The 23,095-nt window shown below is 51.1% G+C and overlaps 12 protein-coding genes across 12 annotated transcripts; 4 read left to right on the top strand and 8 right to left on the bottom strand.

Annotated features, from left to right (window-relative positions):
- Positions 1 to 1,569: 1,569 nt before the first annotated feature.
- On the top strand, positions 1,570 to 2,756 carry N7515_005703 (uncharacterized protein; the record flags this gene model as incomplete). Its single annotated transcript, XM_056666447.1, has 4 exons — positions 1,570 to 1,691; positions 2,266 to 2,410; positions 2,454 to 2,569; positions 2,627 to 2,756. 4 exons carry the CDS (start codon positions 1,570 to 1,572, stop codon positions 2,754 to 2,756), a joined length of 513 nt encoding a protein of 170 aa, XP_056520043.1.
- Positions 2,757 to 3,050: 294 nt separating this feature from the next.
- N7515_005702 (Tetratricopeptide-like helical) lies at positions 3,051 to 5,039 on the bottom strand (the record flags this gene model as incomplete). The annotated part of the gene is made up of 6 exons (XM_056666446.1): positions 3,051 to 3,289; positions 3,349 to 3,763; positions 3,819 to 4,365; positions 4,416 to 4,654; positions 4,705 to 4,836; positions 4,893 to 5,039. The coding sequence occupies 6 exons, from the start codon at positions 5,037 to 5,039 to the stop codon at positions 3,051 to 3,053; spliced, it is 1,719 nt and encodes a 572-aa protein (XP_056520042.1).
- A 524-nt stretch (positions 5,040 to 5,563) lies between these two features.
- N7515_005701 (S-adenosylmethionine-dependent methyltransferase) lies at positions 5,564 to 6,337 on the bottom strand (the record flags this gene model as incomplete). Its single annotated transcript, XM_056666445.1, has 1 exon — positions 5,564 to 6,337. One exon carries the CDS (start codon positions 6,335 to 6,337, stop codon positions 5,564 to 5,566), a length of 774 nt encoding a protein of 257 aa, XP_056520041.1.
- A 221-nt stretch (positions 6,338 to 6,558) lies between these two features.
- On the top strand, positions 6,559 to 7,298 carry N7515_005700 (succinate dehydrogenase assembly factor 3; the record flags this gene model as incomplete). Its single annotated transcript, XM_056666444.1, has 3 exons — positions 6,559 to 6,924; positions 7,051 to 7,150; positions 7,222 to 7,298. Coding segments are annotated over 3 exons (543 nt in total), but the record flags the coding sequence as incomplete, so codon positions are not given.
- Positions 7,299 to 8,006: 708 nt separating this feature from the next.
- On the top strand, positions 8,007 to 8,827 carry N7515_005699 (GNAT family N-acetyltransferase; the record flags this gene model as incomplete). The annotated part of the gene is made up of 3 exons (XM_056666443.1): positions 8,007 to 8,388; positions 8,453 to 8,598; positions 8,657 to 8,827. 3 exons carry the CDS (start codon positions 8,007 to 8,009, stop codon positions 8,825 to 8,827), a joined length of 699 nt encoding a protein of 232 aa, XP_056520039.1.
- A 606-nt stretch (positions 8,828 to 9,433) lies between these two features.
- On the bottom strand, positions 9,434 to 12,466 carry N7515_005698 (KAR9 family protein; the record flags this gene model as incomplete). The annotated part of the gene is made up of 1 exon (XM_056666442.1): positions 9,434 to 12,466. One exon carries the CDS (start codon positions 12,464 to 12,466, stop codon positions 9,434 to 9,436), a length of 3,033 nt encoding a protein of 1,010 aa, XP_056520038.1.
- Positions 12,467 to 13,341: 875 nt separating this feature from the next.
- Positions 13,342 to 14,847, bottom strand: N7515_005697 (uncharacterized protein; the record flags this gene model as incomplete). Its single annotated transcript, XM_056666441.1, has 1 exon — positions 13,342 to 14,847. One exon carries the CDS (start codon positions 14,845 to 14,847, stop codon positions 13,342 to 13,344), a length of 1,506 nt encoding a protein of 501 aa, XP_056520037.1.
- A 626-nt stretch (positions 14,848 to 15,473) lies between these two features.
- Positions 15,474 to 16,677, bottom strand: N7515_005696 (alternative oxidase; the record flags this gene model as incomplete). Its single annotated transcript, XM_056666440.1, has 3 exons — positions 15,474 to 16,011; positions 16,082 to 16,372; positions 16,421 to 16,677. The coding sequence occupies 3 exons, from the start codon at positions 16,675 to 16,677 to the stop codon at positions 15,474 to 15,476; spliced, it is 1,086 nt and encodes a 361-aa protein (XP_056520036.1).
- A 1,074-nt stretch (positions 16,678 to 17,751) lies between these two features.
- On the bottom strand, positions 17,752 to 18,401 carry N7515_005695 (acylphosphatase; the record flags this gene model as incomplete). The annotated part of the gene is made up of 5 exons (XM_056666439.1): positions 17,752 to 17,931; positions 17,987 to 18,056; positions 18,148 to 18,160; positions 18,234 to 18,264; positions 18,387 to 18,401. 5 exons carry the CDS (start codon positions 18,399 to 18,401, stop codon positions 17,752 to 17,754), a joined length of 309 nt encoding a protein of 102 aa, XP_056520035.1.
- Positions 18,402 to 18,970: 569 nt separating this feature from the next.
- On the top strand, positions 18,971 to 21,072 carry N7515_005694 (putative glycerol:H+ symporter (Gup1); the record flags this gene model as incomplete). The annotated part of the gene is made up of 4 exons (XM_056666438.1): positions 18,971 to 19,211; positions 19,276 to 19,343; positions 19,420 to 19,998; positions 20,059 to 21,072. 4 exons carry the CDS (start codon positions 18,971 to 18,973, stop codon positions 21,070 to 21,072), a joined length of 1,902 nt encoding a protein of 633 aa, XP_056520034.1.
- Positions 21,073 to 21,270: 198 nt separating this feature from the next.
- N7515_005693 (putative HIT finger domain protein) lies at positions 21,271 to 22,113 on the bottom strand (the record flags this gene model as incomplete). The annotated part of the gene is made up of 1 exon (XM_056666437.1): positions 21,271 to 22,113. The coding sequence occupies one exon, from the start codon at positions 22,111 to 22,113 to the stop codon at positions 21,271 to 21,273; it is 843 nt and encodes a 280-aa protein (XP_056520033.1).
- Positions 22,114 to 22,487: 374 nt separating this feature from the next.
- N7515_005692 (uncharacterized protein) lies at positions 22,488 to 23,009 on the bottom strand (the record flags this gene model as incomplete). The annotated part of the gene is made up of 3 exons (XM_056666436.1): positions 22,488 to 22,574; positions 22,679 to 22,784; positions 22,876 to 23,009. The coding sequence occupies 3 exons, from the start codon at positions 23,007 to 23,009 to the stop codon at positions 22,488 to 22,490; spliced, it is 327 nt and encodes a 108-aa protein (XP_056520032.1).
- Positions 23,010 to 23,095: the final 86 nt, after the last annotated feature.

Below are 23,095 nucleotides of genomic sequence, written 5' to 3'. Positions count from 1 at the left end.
TCGTGGTTGCGGTGATGGAGAGTTGGACTCGGGGATACTAGGACTTTTTATATGAAGGTTGAGGTATGTACGTGGGAGACTACATGACATAGAACAATACCTAGTCAATGTCCTCTATGCGCTTTCATTATGACAATGGCTATTTATACATATAGTTTGTCCTTTCTTCAACTGTCTTTGATATGAGCTTGTATTGTATTAATGGATACCATAGAGTTTTCTTTCAAGTAGGTTGCTTCTGTCCAGTGCTAAGTGCTTTGTTCCTTCTGTCCTTGTCCGCATTACACAGAGGTAAGTATCTAGTACCTACCTACTCGGGGTAACTATCGTTTGCTAACCTTAATCATACCGTACCTTTACGACATAGTTACATGTATTTCTGGTTATTGATATATGGCTCTCTATTTCTTCCGATTACTGGAGGTACGTAAGGATGTTGCATAAGAACCCCCTCAAGCGTAGTCTTCCAGACAATGACCAGATATCGGATCCCACCTAGGATGGTGCTATCCAGACGATTGTACCTACCTATAGTAACTATACGTTTATGTTGCATTAATATCTTGAGTCTTGTCAAGGCTGAATGTCAAATCTCGTATCATATGGGATAACCTTGGAAGCGGCTCATTGGAAAAGATTTGGCGGTTGCCCTCATCTGAAATTGAGTATCACTCCTCTGAGTCCTCTCTTGAGGTCGCTTCCGTCCATTACATGGACCCTGAAGTGGAAGTACAATGGAAGGAATACGGCTCGGGCCGCATGGCGGGCTCGGCTAGCCGGCTTCGGCTTAACCAAAAAGCTAATATGGCACTGAAGATGAATCTAAACTGTGCGATGAGCTCTACACAGTATTAAATCCACTTCGCCTGGTATACAGGGCTGATATCGCAGCATCGTTGGGGACACAATTGCCTCACCTTTTGGCATATGCGGCTCATTGACCTTTCCTTATGCTTCTTTGAGAGAGTCCCATATTGTAAGACCAAATAGACGACGTGATCCCGAATTCAGCGTGCAGACGAATAATAGACATGCGACCTGGGTACATGCAGGGACGAAGGTATGTGAGTAAATGATGATGGTGGTAGTGGTGATGTATCCGTATTAGTAGCGTATTTCTAGATAGCAATAGACCAACATCGATATCCATCGGTTTCATAGAATACGGTTCCGCGCCGTAACCTGACGACGACATCATATGACAGGCAATGACAGTACACAAATGTCTCGGCGTCGCTTTTATGAGGACGTTTGATCCCCGCGGTACACTTCTGTGTTCTTCACCTTCACACACTCCGCTCCACACGGTTTCATCATCCTTCATCCTTCATCAAGTTTCATCCTCTTCTCTTTCAAAGAGACTGATTTAAACCAGTTTCACCGTGTCAAGCTCCGAGAGGATCTTCATATAAAGGTTCGAGACAATTGCTCAATCCCGGGTTCCGCGCGAACAATACGTCGCCTTGTCACGACAATACCGTCAAGGCCACTAAGGCTTGTAGCCGGTGCTACTTGGTCATGGTTAGTCTCCAACAGTGCAACCCCACGTGAAACTTACTGCCCTAACACATGAACCAAAACAGTATTGCTGTGCAGAATGACAAATTGAACATTGGCCCTCGCATAAACTGGATTGCCAAGTCCCTATGGCAAACGATGACTGGGAGCCAGACTGGTGCAGAGAAGGACGGGTGAGTATCAGACAAAATCCACTACCTGGCAAAATAGGGAAAAAACAGAAAAACGATGGTTGAACATCAGACGGCCCTTCGCTAGCGTTGCCATTGTTTTCGGTTTTGATCCTCGAAGTACGATCTGATAAGGTCCTTACCAGATGCCTGGCATGTAAAGACCTTATCAGATCGAATTTCGCTGACTCGAATCTGAAAACAATGGCAACGCTAGCGAAGGGCCGTCTGATGTTCAACCATCGTTTTTCTGTTTTTTCCCCTATTTTGCCAGATAGTGGATTTTATCTGATACTCCCTAGGGCTAACTGGATTCGTCTTCGACTACCTTCAGGTTCCCACTCTTCTTTCTGGTCCCGTCGCTTTGCGAATCTGACAAAAGGCTACCCTAAAGCCTGAGCGGAAAGACTTAGTCCAGAAGTCACTCTTTGCGCACCCTCCATACTGGCGTGTGGCCTGAATGAAGCTCCGTCGTTTCGGTATTCTGTTGCCTTTCGGATGCCCACGCAGGGGATTTGATACTCCTATTCCGTTAGTTATTCCAGCCTTCCATCGTACTAGCTGTTGACACATTCAGGACACTCTTCCATGCCGATCGTACCTGGCCTATGCCAGACTTCACAGATCCTTTCACCGGCTGGGACCTCCTACAAGTTGTCAATGGAGCTTACACCGCGGGTCACACTGCGAAGAATTATCTGTACCAGACTATACGGCAAGCTGTACGTCCACATCCGGGCAACCCTCTTGCACTTCTGTCAACAGCTTGGAAAGCGAGACATTCGACTCAAGCTTCTTTGCCTCGAAGCGGAGAAACTGCCTGAATATCCCGACCCGTCCGGTCGCCGTCGGAATGTCGACCGAATTGAGGTAACTCGGCTGTTATGAAACTCATGATTCAGATCTATGATGCTCATCTTGTGCCTAAGGATGTGTAGCGATAAAGGTGACGGGGACCGTATTGCTTCGCATAGGAAGCAGGTAGGGCCTATGATAGAGCTTCTGCGGGAGCAGAAGAAGAAGCTGGCTAAGGGGGTTGAGCGGTGGTGTCAGGAACGGGGTGTTTAGATATTTCAGGTTCCGAGACTGGGCTTGGTGCTATTGCATTGCTGGTGTCTGTCGATAGGACAGGCCTTACCGTCGCCTTGTTTGGCGTAACTACTGGAGCCTTGCAATGAGACATTGATTTCTGGCGGATTCAAGCCAATGTTCCACATTCTATCTGACCTCGAAAGAAAGCAATGTGGACCCCAGAATGGAGATCAGTAATTTCTTATCCAATATGTACACACTTGGTATTATCGTCATTGTACAAGCCACGCAGGCTTATGCGACTCTTCGTGGCTTCGAACACCCAGTTACTCAAGTGATAATCTCAATCCCCATCTGCCGTCCATAATCAATGGCATCGCGAGAAACATGGTCACATCCCTTGATAATCAATACGTCAAGCTGTGGACCTTTAGTCCCATCCTTCCGGGCATCCGCAAACAGACGAATGGTACAATCAGTGATTTGAGTCTGCGACAGGTCAAGTAAGCCCAAGTTTGGGAAGGTAAACCACACCCACTCCATGGTTCTATCGTCCAAGTCAGCCAGACCTGCGACACGAAGCTCAGTTAGCCCCATCAAGGGTTCCCTTCCCCCAAGCCTGGAATACGGCGCAGTAACAACCAGCAAAGATCGTATTCATTTGTGCTGGGGCAAAAGTTGATATGTAGGGTTTCGAGGGGGTTCTTGGAGTACCGTGCGAATAAGAGAAGGTTATCATAGTCGACCCAGGGGCAATCGTTGAATATCACGGTCTTCAGGTTTGGGACGTAGTTGTCGAATACAAGAAACTCGTTATTTTCCAACCTGCTCGAGTCCACACGGAGGGTTTCGAGGGTGGCTGGGAGCATTGAGTAGAAGAAGGTTGAGAGGACTGCGCCTCGGAGGTCGAGGATGCGCAGGGCTGGCAGAACTGGCAGGACTGGTATTTCTGGGGGCTCCCAACGCACGGGACAGAATTCGTAATGCCGTGAATGTGCTGTGTTCCAGAGAAGCCGTAGTTCCTTTAGATTAGGGTATACAGACTGGGTGGTTGGTATTAGCTTCAATTGGGGGAGAACAGGGTGGGAGAGAGCCTACCGATGTTAGCCCCGGAACAACATCTTCAAAGTTATATGCGAAGCCTATGGAGTGGGAATTTTGTGAACATTTGAGAATCAAACTCTTCAAGTTCGGAAGGTACTTGGGCCATGTCGGCGTGGGTTGCGGAGACCCAGTGACTGGATCCCAGACGTCATAGAATGTAGCCTTTTCGAGATTTGTGAGAGCGGATAAGACGCTTCCAACACGTTCGTGAGAAATCGTGATGCCTGGTCCACAGACTAGAGTCTTCAGCTGACGAAATTCTTGGATCTTCGGGTAGAATATACTGGGCACATAGAATGCTCGGAAATGTAGATGCTCCAGCTTTGGGCACCTGCTTAACATATCAATCACTTGGGGTATAGCGTGGGGGAGGAGTCTTCTTATGGTGGCATTGGTTAGTTGAGCTCGCGATCGATGGATGTAGTCTCGGACAGTATTGGATGAAACATCATATCTGGCCTCTGTGAGATCAACGTGCATCCAGAGGCTTGAGAGGCCGATTAGGAATCCATGCCACCCTTTGCAGACACGCATGATTGCCCTATAAGGGGGATAAGCCAATGCATCTCAGTGGTGAAAGTGAATACGTACACGATCTGCTTAAAGGAAAGGTGGTGGAGAATTATATCTGCCACTTCTAGTGGCAGGACCGTAAATGGGTCACGTCGGTTGCCTCCAGCCAGCTTGTCCAGCAATTTTTCGAGCAACTGAGTGACTACCTCACGGCCTGGGTGATTGACTGGGAGCTGTTGGAGGGCATATTCGTAGATGTCCCGGGCCATGTCGAAGTTCCCATCCAGGCACAGGACCTTAGCCAAACGTAGATATCCCTATCCCCATGGTTATCGACCCAAGAAAAAGTGGTCAGATGAATACATACACGGTCCTCATTAGGTGCGAGCTCAACCATGGCCCAGGCATCAGCCCGAGCCAGGTCATACCGCTTCAATTTGCAGTAAGTGGCAGCGCGATTATCTAAAACTCCGACATCCTCGTCGTTTGCTGCCAATGCCTACCAGTAGGGACGATTAGCCTGGCTGGTGATGGGACGAACAAGGTAAGGCGCACCTGGGTGAATGACTCGATTGCGCCTTGAAGATCACCATTTGTGTAGGCATTTTGGCCTGCCTGTTGAGGAGCAGCTGCTTGCGCTGTGTTGGGTTTTTTCTTGGGTGTAAGGGCGCGGACTATACGCGACTCTGGTTTCGACGCCATGATTGAGATTGGAGAGCGGGTGCTGGCGCGGTTGGTGTCTGGTGAAAATCAAGTTGTGGGGTACAGTGAGTGGCTTAACGCCACGGCATGAATGAACATGACACTGGGGTTGGATGGTATGCTATATTCACGCACTCCTGTTATGTTATACGTACGCACTAACTCTGCTACTGCCAGGATGGTAATCCATCCATCTCACGTCTATTTACTTAACTAGTTAAGGGACTGATGTAGTTACGTAAATATGATCCATCATATCAGAGCTACCAAGACCTCTGTCACATTGTTCAACCCAGGTTAGCTGGTTTTAACAGCAAACAACATCGGGCTCTCCTGGTGGTTCACATCGCGAGTCGCGAGTCGCGGACTCGCGACTCAGTTCCGCTGCTTAGCTTGAAGCTACTAGTTACGTAGTATCTGCGAATTCTCGAATGTCGTTAATCTATAAATGGTATCATCATTTCCATGGAAACCTCCAAGGCTCCAACATCTCCAACGTCTCTCCTTATTTGTGGATTTACTCATCATGAGCAATCAGCTCTCCAAATTCTCACAATAACCAACTTCTCCCATCCTGCTTGCATCCCACTCGACCCCACCGTCTCCGCCTGCCAACCACCCCAACCACGAATACGCTCCTTGACGTCCTCGGGCCGATTCTGCTTGCAAAGCAGGACATAAGCGACACCACGCGCAGACAGCACATCCGGAATGGCATCTAGCAACCGATCCGTAGTTTCCATACCATCTGCGCCACCGGCATACGTCAAGGACAAAAAGTACGAGTCGTTATCGAACTTGGCAGAGCGAGACATGGCCTCTGCAAGAGCAGGGTCATTCTGCGCCGCAGAAGGCAGCGACGGCAGATCCTCAGTCGGGACATAGGGTGGGTTGAAGAGGAGGACGTCGACGCTGCCAGGACGGAGAGGCGCACAGAGATCGGCTGTCAACGAAGATATGTGCACTGTTTGGGGAGACGGTTGTTGCTCTGTGTTGATGGCTGTTGTTGCCGTTGTCCGCGTCGCGATGCAGGCATTGCGGTTTACATCTGTACCTAGCGTGAGGATGTCACGCCGGCCGAAGATCTGCTGAGACTGTGCGCTGGCGAATGCCAGTACTACACCGGAGCCGGTGCCTACTTCGACGACTAGTGGCGATGCCTCTTGGCTCGGAAAACGTTCGGAGAGCCATTCTGATTCAGAGGTTGATGCCAGTGTGTCTAGGAAGAGATATGAGTCCTCGGAGGGCTCATAGATGGTGTCAAATGACACATGTGAAGTATCTGGTGTGGGAAGCATTGTGTATATTCAACGAGGCAATATTGCTCCAAAAATTCGAAATTTATTCTTTGGAGATAGTGGGGGTGATCTCCAGATGATGCGCAGAACGCGCAGGTTTCGCTCCGAAATGATAATTCTCCGGACCAAAACGAGAAGAAGTTGCTAAACCCGCTTCAAAATGGACGAATGAATAAGAATATCAACAAGTGGAAGTGAAATGATTCAACTGTCTACGGAGTAAAAATCTCCAAATCCCCGAGCCCCGAGAAACATCCCGACCCGCTGATTCGCGCGTTGTTCTCGCCGCCTTTGCCTCGAAAATCCCCAGAAAATTATGTCATAAGCTCTTTCCTGACAACATCATCGGACTCATCCTCCAAATAGCCAACATGCGGGTCGCTCAACGTTTACTCATGGCCACGCCGGCCTCGATTGGCTCGAAGTCCAGCCTCAGCGAGGCTCTCGCGCTCCTCCCGCCGCTGCAGCTGTACCGGCGCATCCTACGCGTCCATCGCAAACTCGAGCCGGAGATGCGCGTGCTGGGCGATTCTTATGTTAAGAACGAATTCCGCGCACACAGGAATGTGGAAAATCCATTGCATATTGTATGTTTCGTTTTTCCAAAGTTGTCTGTGGCTAGTTCGTTATCCGGAGCCGAAGAGTGGACTGGACCGAGGCTTAGTGGATGACAACCGGGTTGTTGGGACAGTTGCTAATCATCAGGATGTTAGATCGGATTCTTGACCGAGTGGCAGCTTTATGCGCAAAAGTTGGAAGGTGATCAATGGGCTGGGGATAAGCTGGACAAAGCCAAGTTGGATAAGATGAGCGGTATGTTTTTGGCTGTTATCTCGTTCTCGTGTCGGTCCGATCGTGTTGCTAATCTTTTGGTGTCGTTCCAGATCAGCAACTCGGACAGTTGCTCGAGCTCATGCAGGCTATCAAGAATGACGGAGAAGGGGAAGGAAATGGTCAATGAGTATCAAGTTTACGCTGGACCGAGGTCAACGCTAGTCACCCGGGCAGTCGATGGGACGAATACTGAACGAAGCAAGCTCGTCTTATTCGATTGGAATGACCCACGGGTGCACAGCGTGGTATCAGCCTGATACTATCAGGGCAGCCATGCAAACTTGGTAGGGTTATGCTGGGCGATGCGGGCATCTCTCAGCCCCCAACCAGGCAATATGTACATACTAGATGTAGGAATAGACGAGACGAATTCAGGCTGTCCCTTGATATGACAATCCTAACAATTGAGTGGTACATCTTGTCGTGCTATATAGCCATTCCAGAGTCCAGACCATCGCCTTGCCACAATCACTCCCGAGTATCCCAGACACGGAACAACTCCGAGAGTGCCATCTAAGCATCCTTCGCATATCCAAGGCTATAACAGACCAAGAATTGCTCGTTCATACAAACCACAAGGCGCACTCGGATCGAAACCCATCTCAGGGCCATCTGTCATGTTCCAGATACCAGACCCATCACCAAAAGACAAATTACCCCAACGCCAGTGGAGAACGCCCTAAAAATGACAGGCTGACTCCGAAAACCGGCCGAGCCCGATATCAACAGCCAAAAATCCCCTTTAACCTCTTCCCAAGTATACATTCAACCTTCCATCCCACCTCATCCTAACCTCCAACCCCCACAAACCACCCATATAAGCCAGGCTGCCAGAATGCCCTCCATCCTGGAAGACCCCTCAACCCGCAACCCCCCACCAAAAGCCCACACCATCGCAGCGCCAACCCTGTCCCCAAGGAAAACCACCCTCCCCAAACTCTCCAATGCCCCAATAACACTGTACCCGATCACGGGTGGAGCAAAGACCGTGCCCAAGGAGCTAGTCAAGTTCCTGCACGAGGAGTTCACCGCGGAGATCATCCGAGGCGCAACATATCCCATGGAGCAGCCGATGGCGCTAGATCAGTTCGCGGAGTACTGGTTTGGGACGTTTGCTGTTCTGGCGATTTTGGATGATGAGGGGGAGGGACTTAGGGAGGGGAGGGATTGGGAGAGGGTTTGTTTGGGGACTTTTTATATCAAGCCTAACTATCCTGGTAAGTTTTTCTTTCTTGATATTCCCCCAGCTCGGTTGAATTCAATGATGTTGACTGTATACAGGACGTTGCTCCCACATCTGCAATGCAGGTTTCCTTACCACCACAGCTGCTCGCGGCAAGGGTGTTGGACAAGCTATGGGGGAGGCTTATCTGGAATTTGCACCGAGATTGGTATGGTTGAGCCTCCCGACTCTGGCGTTAGCAGCTGTTGCATGGCTTTTGTGCCCAGGTACAAAGAAGGTCTACTAACTGACTTGGCGGCTAGGGATACACATACTCTGTTTTCAACCTTGTCTTTGCTAACAACCCGGCATCCATCCGCATCTGGGAGAACCTGGGATTCAGCGTTATCGGGAGAGTTCCCAAAGCTGCGCGGTTGGCTAACAGCGAGGAGCTGGTTGATGCATTGATTTTCGGACGTGAGTTGGGGAATTAGTCGAGGTTTGGTTCTACTTCTTCTACTTCTATGCTGCGTCTCGCCGTCTATTGTTCATGAATTGGGATCAAATTTGATACATTGTCTCAGGTATATAGGATCATGTTATTACGAATGATGAACAGCACTTCCTACCCTGCCTACATAAGAATGACCTTACAATGGCTTAGATTGAATGGATATTGATATTGGATTCCGAGACATTACAGATAAGAATACAAAGGGTGATATCCACCAATCGAAGCGGAGTGACAATTAATGGAGTTCGAAAGAACAACATGATCGCCAGAAAAGCAAAAGATCACAACGCTCAGACCATATGCAAGCAAAAGGGATATCACGCAAAACCTGGCTATCACACTTCCCTTCGCACTTGTCGCCGACTGGCGATTCGGCGTCCGCGAGTACGTAGGGGGTGTTGTCCAGGGGAAAGGAGGTAGATAAAACAGAGATGTTGAAGGATAATGGTAATGATGATAGTAGGGACAAGGGTAAGGATGAGGGTTCAGGTGAGAGAGATAGATGCCAGAAGAGTGAAAATAAGAAGACGGTCGCTAAAATGCATGGTATGATGCTGATATGCAATGCAAATGCAAAACAAACCGCCTAGCGCCAAGGCGGACGCGTATCGACCGGCTTCGGGGTCGCTGGCTCCTTACGCTTCGGCAACGGGAGTAGACTGGTGCGTCTGTTGAGAGAATGGCCGAGCGCAGTCCCAGGACGTTCGGTTCGACTCGGGCTGACGGCTGCCTCTCTAGCTGCAGTGGTACTGCGACTGAAGGCAGTAGGCGGGCCAGCGAAGCTCTGACGGCTGCGCGGGGTACTTGGGATGCCGGATTGACGGCGAAGCCGGCTGTATGGTGGTGGGTCAAGGAGGGAGGAGCGCGCTGGGGTGGGTGAGGGGAGATAATGATTTGGACTGCGGGAGCCGAAGCGGCTGGAGACGCGACTGGTTGAACGCATGCCGGAAATTGGAGATGAGGACATTTCTCTGTCTCGGGCGGATAGGGTCGACGAAGGGCGTGGGGTCCGGGCTTGGGGCGCGGACGACTTGCGCTGGGTCGAGTTGTACATGTCGTTCAGGTTCGTGCTGGTTGTCCAGCGTGGGCGGTTGGGAATTGTAGATGGGGGCGCGGGTGTTCGTGTACGGGTAGCTGGGGTTGGGGTGTAAAGCATTGAACTTCTGTAGGACGGGGTGGGGGAAACAAGGCCAGTCGGCTGTGGGATGCTGGACTTCCGTCCCGTGTAAGTCCCGACGGGCTGGGGCAAACTGGAATAGCGACGTGATGGCGGGATGGCAGAACGAGATGTCGCACTTCCGACTGAACTGTCGCGACGACTTGAGCCCATCGGCGTGGAGACACGCTTGTACTTGTTACCGCTCATGATTACCGAGTTGGCAGGCGAGCTTCCTGGAGTGTCGAGGCCCGGTGCCGGACTGTCCATGGTCAAAATGCTGGAGACCGAGTCTCGCAGCTGCTGGGTGTTCATGAAGGGTATGTCTTGGAGGGACGTGTCCATAAATTTGATGCTCGCTTTGAGAGCGTCTGTCCGCGATGTCATGTCGGAGAGCAGGCGCAGAATCTCACCGTTGACGGTCAGTCGGTCGTTTACACCCTTCTGAATGATGGAGATCACACGGTCAATCGCAGGAACGTAATGCGTTTTCTTTGCCACGTAATTTTCCATACGCTTGGTCAGAGTTGGCATATTGTGCATCTGCATCCCGCATTCCAGACCTTCCTGGAGTTTACCGATGCTGCGTTCAACTGAGTCGAACATCTTTTGCGCTTGAGCCCCAGCATTGCGGAAAACGAGAATCCACTTATCTTCTCCCAACTCCTTGCGAAGAGCCTCGGCATCAGTTTCAAGAACTTTATAGCTCTCCTCCAACCGATTGCGCCGTTCCTCGAGCTCCTCACACGCAGTCGGAAAGATGTTTTCAGCCCGTGCTTGGAACATGGATAACCTCATGGGTAAGAAGTCCAATGATGCGCGGAGTGGTTGCATGCGCGCAAAGAGAGCCATGAGGTTAGAGTGACTGGTATCGTCCTGCGGTGTTTTGATAACGGGGGTTCCAGATGCCGATGCTAAGAGGGGTCCGAGACTCAGACGGTTCTGCGCATGCGCGCGACCCTTGACGGGGGACTCTTCCACAATCGTTTCCAGTTCGTTGATGTCAAGGCCGCCGGTGGCGTCGCCGGTGTCCATCAACGCCTGATGCCGCTTCTCTTCCATCTCAAAGATCAGCCCACTTAGGCTGTCGACCTCGACGCCTACATCGCCCAACACATTGGACCAAAGCTCCTCCCACTCCATAGCTAACTCGACTTGCTCTTTTACACCTTTCAGCTTGTCCTTGATCTGAGACCAGTTTTCGAGGATGCTCTCCATCTGGTTCACGATGGTCTTCAAGTTCTCCCCATCGACATTTCCGATGTCATCGCGCAGCTGGACATTCTCAATAGCGCGCACGTACACGTTGACGAGCGACTCAAAACGGTTAATTGCTTTGTCGACCTCATCTAGTCCATCGCGGCCACCAGCCGCAGCCCATTCCACGTCATCTTCAGCATCCAGGCCACATAGCACATCCGAGGCCTTCTTGATCCAGATTTGAATTTGTTCTGCGGCGTTGTTCAAGGCCCGAACTGCCGCCAGAGCTGTGGAAATGTTTTCAATGCTCGCCTCGAGCGAAGCGGGCTGCGGTAGATAGATTGAGGTTAGCTGCGAGAGCTGACTGCTGAAGGAGGCCCGTCCGAAAGAGTAAATGGATTCCGCGCGTCCCGGGCCCATATGATTGAAGTATGATTGCGAATTGGAGGACGAACGCGAGTGCGTTGCATCGGCGGGAGGAGTATCTTTCGGCGGTGGCTTCGGGGCGGACTGTGCATCTTTCATCGCGGTGTCGTCGACGTACTTTTCAAAGTCGGTCCGGTTGTCTTGAACGCCCGTTGAGCCAAGGGGGCTCGCGAGAGGCTCTGCGCGCGGCTGCGCGAGTACCGGTTGTGCGACTGACATCGGCGTGGTTGGGGTTTTGTGTTCCGGAGTCTGAAAGGCGCCGGTCGGCTCAGGATTGTCCACGACAGCTTCGGAAGACTCCTGGATTTCTCGTCGCGCGTCCGCGATCTCTTGGAGGATATCTTGTCGGGGTAGCTCGAGCTGGTTCGAGGCGCTGCGCTTGAATTCCGGTGGCTGTGGGGATGTGGCCGTGGCGGACCACGCCTGACCTTTTCTCTTAACCTTGATCGATAGATCCTGGTGGAGACTATCCAGCTCCTTCAGATGCTCTTGTGGGATACGGCCAACTGGCGTGACAGTCCGCGTCTGGGTTGCGGACTTGTTGCTGCCGTCCAGCAGCTTCACCCGGGCAGCGAGGGCGGGAGAAAGGCGGCGGAGAAAGGAAGTCCGGCCGGCGCTCGTCGATTCCGCCGGCGAAGTTCTCTCTTCGGGGTTGCTTTCAAGGCTCCGCAGGGATGATTTGGATTTCAAGCGGCGGAGGGTGGAGGCACCGGAATCATTTGGGGAAACGGAGAGCGCGGGGGTGAGTGACGGAGGGGAGGTGGGTGTTGCGGACGTGTTAGGAGAATGCGCCGCGAGGTCGGTCGCATGTGGTGAACCGGCGACAGTGGCATGCATGGAGACCGGGGGGTGAATAAAAAGCGCAGAAGGGACTAAAGGATGTTCGGACAGGGATACAAGGAATGTTTCGTTGTGCTCGGCGCTCGGAACACAGCAAGACTCCTTCTCACGGCGGCTTTGGCTATTCAATCGCAAGAGAGCTAAGCTACATGACAGAAAGAATCGAGAGACGGTTGCGCGAACTATCGTGAGAACAGGCAAGACATTGGGCAGCAAACGAGACGAAAGCCCTGGAGAGGGATAATGTGTTCTCTCTGCAGAATGGGGGTACCTCCAGCCCCGTACTACTTACTATGGGGCTGGATGTACCTCCTCGGTATGTAATTCTAGGGATCAGCACGTTGAAATCATTTCCTTTTGTTTCTTTGGCCTCATTATTTCTAGTTTCAGTCGGACATTTGTCTCCAGACTCATAAGAGAGACGGACAACTGACGGAAACTCCATGCCTTTCAATCACGCCTGCGAGGTCGTCGACTACGCAGATTAACAGGATAGATTTGATTTTGGACGTTAAAGAGAAGCTCTTCATCTGTAACTGCGTATTCTCGGATCAACACTCATATTTCCTAATACAGACTGGGCGCAATCTAAGACACCAACGGTGACCAGGGAATGAATGTCCAGATCTTCAGGGAGATTGACAATGTATGCATCTATGGAATGAAACCGGACCAGAGAGGGAGATGTACAAAGATGATTCAAAAAAGGACCAAAAGGCCAGAGGAAACCAAAACATGAGGGCCGAGGCCAAAATTCAGGGGGTATCGTATCAAGTGCCCAGAAGAATATCAAGCAAAAAACCAAAAAAAGAAAAAAAAAGCAAAGAGAACCGAGATGCAAATTTATAGCTTCAACATTCCCAAGTATAGCCTCAAATCAATCCAGCGCTGGGCGGTCGGCCAGGGTTAGCTGCCTGCCAGTCACGCACCAGCTCTTCGCGAACAGTCTTACACCAAGCCAACAATGCAGTATCGAATCGCTTCCAAGCAGCAGCGCCGCTGTTCTGTACCACTCCTATCACATCAACATCCAGCCGGAGCTCCCAACGGAGCTCTGCAGCTTTCACCCAGAACTGGAGATTCTCAGTCTGTCGGTAGGGCTTGGCGACATCCGAGTGGTAGGAGGTAATCTCCCCAAATTGGCGTTTCGACTTCTTGATAGCAAGGTTGTGTAACTGGACCAAAGCACGACCATCGCGGAACCGCTCAAGGAAGGCAGTGGGGAGCGTATCATCAGGAGTTTCCTCGACTGGTGTCCAGGTCGGCAAGGAGTCTCCTCCAGGCATCAGGCTGCGAAGGAAGGATTCCTCGCGAGAACGCTCGCGGCCTCTCCAGTCGCCAGCCGCCCAATCCCAATTCTCCCGCTCTTGAGCTTCAAGATCTTCTAGGGCTTTCTCGCGGACCAACATGGTGCGCACACCCGCAATCCACCCCTGAATCCGCTCGCGTTCCTCCTCGCGCAGACCGCTGGCGAAATGCCGTGCAGCCCACCGTTTCAGAACTTCAAGGACATCGAACAGCTCTTTGCGAATCTCGCGTTCGCTTTTTATTGATGATAAGCGTTCTGGGTTTTCGTGGGTGGTGTAATAGATCTTGGCTGCGCGGATGGCATTGGTCACATCGTCTAGAATGCACATGCCCTGCGCCTCCTCCTTATTCATTGGGGTTGGGGCCTGCGATCGGTCATCGTAGTTTGTCTCGGGCATATCACCCGGAGAAAGACTCTGCCTGCTGGGGCGGGGAGGAGGCTCCGCGCCATTTTCAATTGCTTCGATATTGGTCTCCGCTTTATCCAGCGCCAGCATCAGCCGTCGACGCAAGGTGAGTAGATCTGGCGGAGGCGGAATGTGGTGTGTTTTGATACTGTAAGTGCTGACTGTGGGCGGCAGCATCACCTCGCCATCCTCTTCCTCCACATCATCCGGCTCCGCCATATCTGAGGGGCTAGCGACCAGATCATCATCCATGTGCCGCTGATTCGGAGTGATCAAGACTCGCGGCACGCTATCTTTGTCCTTCTTGTCTTTGTCCCACTCGCGGCCCCTCCCGCTCTTCCCGTCCAGCAGACCCGTCCGGGCGAAATAATATTGGAGGTGGGCGATGCTACCGAGACTCATGACGCTGTCGCGGTGGCGGGCCGACTCGGCGAATTCGGCACCCAATGCACGTGTGTACCCATGGCGGCGAGTTGAAATCGATACGGACGACCTGGCGTCTGCGGAGGTGGCGGAGGAGGCGGAACGGGAAGACTCGGATGAAAATGTTCGGTCTGGGGAGGAATATGAGGAGATTGCTGGTGTTGCTGGGATTGAAGGCGATGGCGAAGAGGCACGGACGGGCGCCATCCTAGACTCTGTAGACTGCCGGGGCGCATCCATTGTGTAAGGATTGTTTCAATGTGGGCTATGTGACCTGTCCGAAATTTGTAGATCCGAGGCGCGTGGAGGTCGATCAATGGAATGTTCACGAAGGATGAAGATGTTCTGCGGGGGATTCTGCATTAACGAGATCTGGCCGATCGGGAGCAACGGCTTTTATATAAATAAAATTAATGAAAGGACGGAGGTTTAATGAGGCCTGCACGATCGACGGGTGAGGAACTGCTTTTGGGTCAAAAGGGGGGCTTCGACTAACCGGGGCTAAAAGGGGAAGCGGGTCAACTGTCCACATGGGAGTTGAAAGAGATGAGGCTTTCATGTCCACCAAAGGACAACCAATGAGACCAGTGAAACCTCTTTCTTCCGGCCGTTGTGTCCCCAGAATGGTGAAACTGCGAAGTGGCTAGATGTACAAATTGTATACTCGGCCTCGGACGTGTTGCTAGATTGCCTTGTTGGGTCTAGCTTACGCCCCGCGTTCCACGGTTGACCTCAAGTTTATTGTTCGATTCTTCTGAAACCTTCGAAATTTCCAATCAGAGAGGAGATTCTATTGGTCTAATAATATTTATATGACCTGCCTAACGCCAGTATGAATGCTTTTGAAAAATGCCGTGTTATGCACCTCAGCTCTGCACATCTTTCGGCCTAGACCCAAAGATATCCGATCGCTTCCATCCCTCTGGCTTTATGTTTTCAATGCCCTTGGTCGGGTGGTCTCGAGTCGGGTCGATGTATTCGGTTTGGTAGGGATTGGGATCAATGGCGAAGTCGAGGTTACCCAGGGTGTGATTGACCTCGCGGTGTTTGGCCTCGTCCGCGCGGATAAAGAGCAAAAGATCTCTCATCTTGCGCTGACCCTCTGGCATTTGCCAATATTGGATCGCAATCGCGGGTGCGTCGAGATCTTCCCAGTGTGGAAGCTTCCCTGTCTCCAACTCCTCAATCGCACGGGTGTAGGTAATGACAGCCTCCTCTTCGAGATATCCCACGAATCTGTGGCAGATGCGTGGCGAAGCCAGGTATGCCAGGAAGAAGCCGTTGAAGAAGACACCTTGGGCACCGAGAACCATCAGGCGCATGAACCAGCCAGGCTCGGCTAGCTTGAGGAAAGTAAGAAGGTGCATGCGTTCGTTGAATGCTTCTTCGAGCAGGGTTTCGATCCTATAACGGCAGATGATGGTTAGCGTTGAGTTGACATTTCGCCACGCCAGCTGAGACCCAATTTACATACCATCCATTGTCTCTCTTCATCTTGCGAAGACTCCGGAGATGTCGCAGCATGCCGCCCACCATTCCGGGGACACCGGCCACACTTTCCAAGAAGACGAACCGCGATAGCCATTTCTCTTCCGTCATTTTGAATCTATCGGGGAGTACTTCGCCGGGCTTCGGGTGCTGGTATCCAGTCGCCATGTCCATGCCCCATCGGAACATGCGGACGGTGCCTAGGGCAACCCAGTCGGACCAATTTGTGGCTTGTCGGTGCGCGATGGTGATGTTTCGCATTTGGGCCTCCGTGTACCTGAGAATGTCAATTCCTGTTCCAATTGGAGGGCGCCGGGATACCTACACTGGATGTACCCATGGTGATTCCACTTCCTTGACATTTGGGGCCTTTGGGGGCGGGAAGTATTCTGTGATTTGTTTCTGAGATGTTGACGAGATGGGGCGCTTAGAGGTAAGGCTGAGTGGTGACGTGCGTTTCCTGTCCCCACATGCGGGGCCAAAAGCTGTCGCTGCAACACCTGAGTAGGCTCGGACAGCCATGTGCAGATAACGCTGCCTTGCCGCCGCCTGCAAGGGGGCCCTAACTGATAGGGTATTCATGATGTAAACAATGAGAGCGAGTCTCGGAACCAATTGAAGGAAAGAGGGCTCGAGTGGACGTTGATATGGAGGGAGGAGTGAAGAATAAGGTTAAGGTAGTAGATAGTTGGAGGTTGAAGGAAGGGGTTGAAGGTTGAATATTTAAAGGTACGCAAACCTTGGGACACGAATATGATCGGGAATGTTGCCAAAACCAACAAAGGAAACGGCCCGGTCAGTCCGTCAGCTGCCCATGAAAATGATGGCATCCCGTATACTTCGTCGATGAAGTTACCGATGTAATCATTGAAATCTTCCAAGTATGCCGATCTTTCCATCGGCCTGCCGAACCACCACTCAATGCTCACGATCCCGGAGCGGTCATTACACCTGAACAAGAAGCAACTACATAATGCTTCCCATTATCTCTATAACTTATTCAGAACTTGACGCTATCCCGTATAAATTTTTTTTTTCGAGTCCGAACAAGGCTTTGCTGGCAGGTGACTTCGGGAGGGAACGGGACCAACACCATGACTCAGCCCGTATGTTGCCGGAACAAGTTTGGACGGCCTGAATTCTTTGGCATCGAGGCTCCGGTCAGGTTCCTGATGTTTGGATCTTGGAAATATCCATTCCATCTGTCTCACCGGTGGCCAAATAGTACGTCAGTACGGTTGACGACCTGAAAAAGAGGGTAAGTCTCTTCCCCGTTCCCTGCCGATGAGGGGCATCTATTATCCAGATCTCAGCGTCATGATCTTAGATCTATCGCGGTATGATGAAAGATGTGATATTCTTTTTTGGTGTAACTATCGATCTTTTGTCCGTTGGGAGTCTGATCTCCATAAGAAAGAGATGGTTTGTTTGGATTAGATTGGATGGCATCGCGATGCTTGCTTATGTGCGATATGTGCAGGTTGATATTCCTACGTTCAATGTTGTTGCTTCGTCAAGTATGGCTTTGCCGTGAAAACCACCAGGAAATAAGTTGGTCCGTGAGGACCACTTAACTTGGCTATCCAAGATGGATGGGTGTAGTAGTAAGAATGGTCGCTGTATTGTGGTTGATCTGAGCAAGATATCAACTCAACCCTAGTTCTCCGGTTTAAACATGGACTCTGCAGTCCGCATCACAGAGAATCCCTCTTCATCCTCACGCAAATCCAAACTTCGCTTCTCCAGTTTTACCACTTGAGCCATGGATGGTCCTTTGTCAATGCGCTGGAGGAACTTTTGCACTTTCTCATCAGGACCCTGTGCCTCGCCCTCGACCTAATATGATCCAGTCAGTCATATATGGTTACGCAAAGGACAGGAAACCCTATACCCTTCCGCAGGTAGTATTCCTAACCCAACCCTTGAGATCATAGAGCTTTGCAGCCTTTTGAGTGAAGTCCCTGTATTGCATGAACAGTTAGTCGCTGGTTAACTCACTGGATATGATATGATGTCATCGGACGTAGCTGGGGTCCTGGGGATACTTCTTACCGGAAGCCAACTCCTAGGACATCATGTTAGTGTCTAGAGTTGACAGTAGTGGTTAAGTCTTGAGACCTGTCATGAGCTGGACGTACCTTGAACAGTGCCGTGGACTTTGAAAGCAACCTAGAAGAGAGGAGGTATCAGCACAAGTACAACTGGAGAACTTGCAGTTCTAGCCCTGCTACAGCCCAGAAGTATGCATAGCAACCGAGTTAATTAGGATTTATGGTAGACAGAAGACATACGCGTATGTTTGACATGATGGCTGAATAGTAGATAGAGAGGAAAGAGGTGGATGTAGAGATGAAGTCACTGAAGTGTACAAGTGAGGTGGAGTCGCAGCATTGCGGCTGTTAACTATGTGTACCCTTCTACTCCGTACGGAGTACTGTCCACTGTACTGTGTACATGTACATGGATATTTCTTGATGGTAAGAACGCTACTACAGGAAATGTAGAGTCAGCTAGCTCATTAGTATGCTCTATTTCTATTTAGATAATCTCTTCCCCAGAAATAAGAAAAATGGAAGTTTTACCGTGATCTTCATGAAATCCTTCGAGCTGTGATTGGCGCCGGTAATACTGTACAAGGCTAGTGGCTATTAAAAGGAGCCGAATAAGTTCAAAATGCCTTTCAGAGATGTTTGTCCCAAGAAGATATGGGAAGATAACAGAGCTCGAACATTGGAATAGTCAGAAACAGGCGCAGATGAGGCCACCTACCAGAAGCCGACGAGGCGGACCGCCCCTGAGTAAACACCGGACCTCAAGGACACAAACTCCGACTTCAACCAACTTCTCCAAACCTCGGCCATGCCATTCACATAAAATGCCCTCCATCTTCGCTTGGCTCCGGCGCATTTATTCGCTGGATACCCTTGACACTCGTTTTACCTCCACCGCAATCACTCCTAGGGCCGATACACGACCGACCTCCAATGCCCGCGCCAATGCAATCGCACAGGGCGCGTCGCCATCCCTCTGGCGCACGCCGGAGTTCTTCGTCTATTACTTGTTCTTTATAACACTCGTTCCTTTAATGTTCAAGACTGTCATCGATGCTTCGAAGGGTGAGTGTTGGAGAAGGCCATTCGACGTATTTGGGCGCTAACTTGGGTGTCTCCAATCCCACAGAGAGCCACCCTATTTACTCCTCTTACTCTCACCTTCTATCATCTGGTTGGATTCCTGGTCGTCAGGTTGTAAGTACTCCGCCCTCGTGTTCGGCCGTCCGTATTCTATGAGGCTAGCGCCTAACGTTGTTGCTTCAACACCTAGGACAATTCGGATGCACAATATGCAAGCTTTCGCGATAACATCCCTGCCCTTCTTCTACTCCTACTGCTCCATCCTGTAGCTCGTCGAGTCTATCAGAGTCTCATCAACCGCTCGAAAGTTGGAACAAAACCATCGAGCCAATCCGTGGTCAGTGCCGCCGATGCGCAACTCGATCAGCGAATGCGCTTCGACTTTTGGTTCGGACTGGTGTTCATAACGGCACTACATGGAGTATCTGCGCTCAAGATTCTGTTGATTCTGTATATCAATTTCCGAATTGGCAAGGATGTGCCCCGTCCCTACGTTCCTGCGGTCACTTGGATCTTCAACCTCGGCATCTTGTTTGCCAACGAACTATCCGGCGGTTACCAATTTGAACCAATAACGAAGGCAATTTCTTCTAGATCTGAGTTGGAGAATGACACCTCCGCACTCCAATGGGTCGCCCAGACTTTGGATGGTCTTGGGGGACTGATGCCGCGATGGGAGGTTATGTTCAAAATCACCGTGTTACGCCTAATCAGCTTCAACATGGATAATTACTGGAGTGTTGACTACCCTGCGGCAAGTCCAATTGAAGTGAGTTCTGCAATAAGATCACCATCATATGCAACGGTCGAGCTGACTCAATTCTATAAGAAGAAGCAATTGGACCCCGCGTCCCTCTCTGACCGTGAGCGAGTCAAGATTCCCGCAGAACCAGCTGCATTCACCTTCCGCAACTTCATTGCCTATGTGCTCTACTCGCCTTTGTATCTGGCTGGTCCGATCATCACATTCAACGACTACGTATCGCAACAGCGATACACACCCACATCACTCTCCCGTTCCCGCACTACGATGTACGCTATCCGATTTGGTCTTACCCTACTCTGCATGGAGCTTATCCTCCACTACATCTACGCGGTAGCGATTTCCAAGTCCAACCCAGACTGGTCCGTTTTCACCCCGGGCCAGCTAAGTATGCTTGCCTTCTTCAACCTGCACATCATCTGGTTGAAACTGCTTATTCCCTGGCGCTTCTTCCGTCTCTGGGCCCTCGTAGATGGGATTGACCCACCGGAGAATATGGTGCGGTGCATGTCAAACAACTACTCCGCCTTCGCCTTCTGGCGCGGCTGGCATCGCTCCTACAACCGCTGGATCGTCCGCTACATCTACATCCCACTGGGCGGCGGTGGCGGTGGACGGCGGGCGCCCGGAGCACCCAGACCAGCTTCACCACCTCAGACCAAGGTTATGGGCAAGTTCCTGCAGATTCGCAACTTCCTGTTGGTCTTCACCTTCGTCGCCTTGTGGCACGATATCAATCTCCGCTTGCTCATGTGGGGCTGGCTTGTCACTCTCTTCGTTCTACCGGAGGTTCTGGGTGGTATGCTTTTCCCTGCCCACCGCTGGCGTTCTCGTCCCACTACCTACCGCGTCCTCTGTGGCATTGGCTCCGTCGGAAACGTGCTCATGATGATGATCGCAAACTTGGTCGGTTTTGCTCTGGGGCTGGATGGGCTGAAGGATCTGCTTGCCAGCTTAACGGGATCCTACTCTGGGCTGGCATATTTGGTTTCCTGCTGCGTGGTGCTTTTCGTCGGCGTGCAGGTGATGTTTGAAGTTCGCGAGGATGAGCTCCGCGCCGGTATCGACTTGAAATGCTGAGCCAGCCTTGCCCAAGACCTTATGCAAACCTTAGAGGCGTATATGAGACAAATATACATATTCCATTTTTGGCTTACGCCACATTAATAGTTATAAATTTTTTGGTATCAATTCGTAAAGTCATCAGTAGAACAGGGCCATGCCAACCCTCTCCATAAAAGTACACATCCATAGAAAGCTCACACCGAACTCCCCTCCTCAGAAGAAAGCACCACATCTCGAATCCTCATGCACCTTATAACAATCCAACCCACAAGTCCTCAAATGACAATTCTTGCACCGAATCTTCCCCCAATATCCACACATACAACAAAACCTCCTCCCCGGCTTCCCAGACGCCGCCGGCTTCGCCCTTGACTCATTATAAGAAAGCGGCGGCTCCGCCAGCAACCGCTGCATAATCCTCTCAGACGGCATAGACGGCGCATACGACCGCAGCAAAGGATCATTATCATATTCACTCTTGATAAGTCCCCTTTGCGGCCCTGGTGCGTCACTATCAACATCCATCTCTGACTCCATCCCCGTCTCCCCCATAGCCTCAGAAGACCTCTTAACACCCACAACACTAGCCGGCGTCGAGCTACGCCTTGCAGCAGCAGCAGCTTTACCACGCGCCTGCGCAACCAGATTCAGACCACCAAGACCCTGTAACCCGCCAATCCCGCCTCCGCCAGCGGCAATAGCCGCTTCCTCATCGTCGAGGTGGTTGCGGAAAGTCTTTTGGGATGTGAGGATGCGGCGCACGCTGGAGGTTGTTTTTGCTCTTGTGCCGCGTGCGCCGGCTTCGCGGGCTTGTTTGACGGGTGCTGGGATGGACACGTCGCGCTGGTTCTCGCGGTCGAGGTCGGCGATGTGTCGCGCTATGGCGTTGGCTTGTCGGGAGGTTAGGTCGGCGCCTTTGCCGGCGTCGCGGATGTTGCGTTTGCGGCTGAGGGTGGGTGCGGTTATGGTTTGGGAGGGGTTGAAGGCGCGCGTGGGGGCGTAGCTCCAGCCTGGTGTGGCGGTTGAGGTGTCGGAAACTAGTTCGACGCGGAACATTTTGGGGTTTGGTTTGGGAAGTTGGGGGAGGTTGGGTGGTTTGGGGCGGAAGGGAGATGAAGGGAGTTTGGTGCCCGGAGATAAGTATTGTGTTTGGTTTGTTTGCAGGGATTGGGGAGCCTGGAGGGTACGAGTACGAGGTAGCTTAGTTCCAAGATTGGTACGGTGGGTAGCTAACTACTGCAAGTAGAAATGAAAAAAAGGAAATGCTGATATTTGAAAGCTGATTATTTCATGCGAATTCAACCTGAGAACCTCGTTCTCGGTCATTAGAAGAGGTTTGGGGCCTTGATGGACCTCACATGCATAGGAGACCAATACCTTGAAGCTGAAGCAAAAGTAAATACACACATGAACATGCTGATAAAAGACACTTATTTCTTGATATTGTGCAGCTTATCAACCTTGGTCTCCAGCTCAGTGATGTATGACTGGAGCTTGATTGTGGCCATTTGAAGTGCCTATAAACAGACAGTTAGCTCTCGAAATACTCTTGAAAAAGACCCGATGCGAGAGAGATCACTCTTCTAGGGGAGAAACAAGAGTCAGAACTAAAGAGACATACCGCAATATCATCAGACAACATCTCATTAGCAAGTCGGTACTCCGATAAGATGTAGAAGTACACCAAGGAGCTGGCAGCGACAGACCCAGCTAGGAATCCGAAGAGACTATTAAAGATCAGCCACTGAGCTTTAAGATGGCTATTCCATGTTGCCCATTTCCTCCTCTGGTACTCCGTACAACTGGACCAGTACTCACCCTCCTCGGAAAGCTCCAACAGGCTTGCTTGACGGCAGCGGTGCCGCGGACTGCCAATGGGCGCGTGATGATGAAAAAGACCGGAGGCCGACGCGTCCGCGCAAGGGCAGAAAGATTCTTGTGCCAAGCACCATATTGGCAATTTATTTCAATCGATGTATGGATTGTTTGATGGTTGATGGTGGCAAGAGGAGTTAGTTCGAAAGTGACGTTGATGAAT

The sequence above is a fragment of the Penicillium bovifimosum genome, assembly GCF_028826915.1.
Source record: "Penicillium bovifimosum strain IBT 22155 chromosome Unknown utg000005l_segment0_segment0, whole genome shotgun sequence".
In the NCBI taxonomy this organism is placed as follows: Eukaryota; Fungi; Ascomycota; class Eurotiomycetes; order Eurotiales; family Aspergillaceae; genus Penicillium; species Penicillium bovifimosum.
Note: the sequence above shows the minus strand (reverse complement) of the source record. Positions and strands in the feature narration are given on the sequence as shown.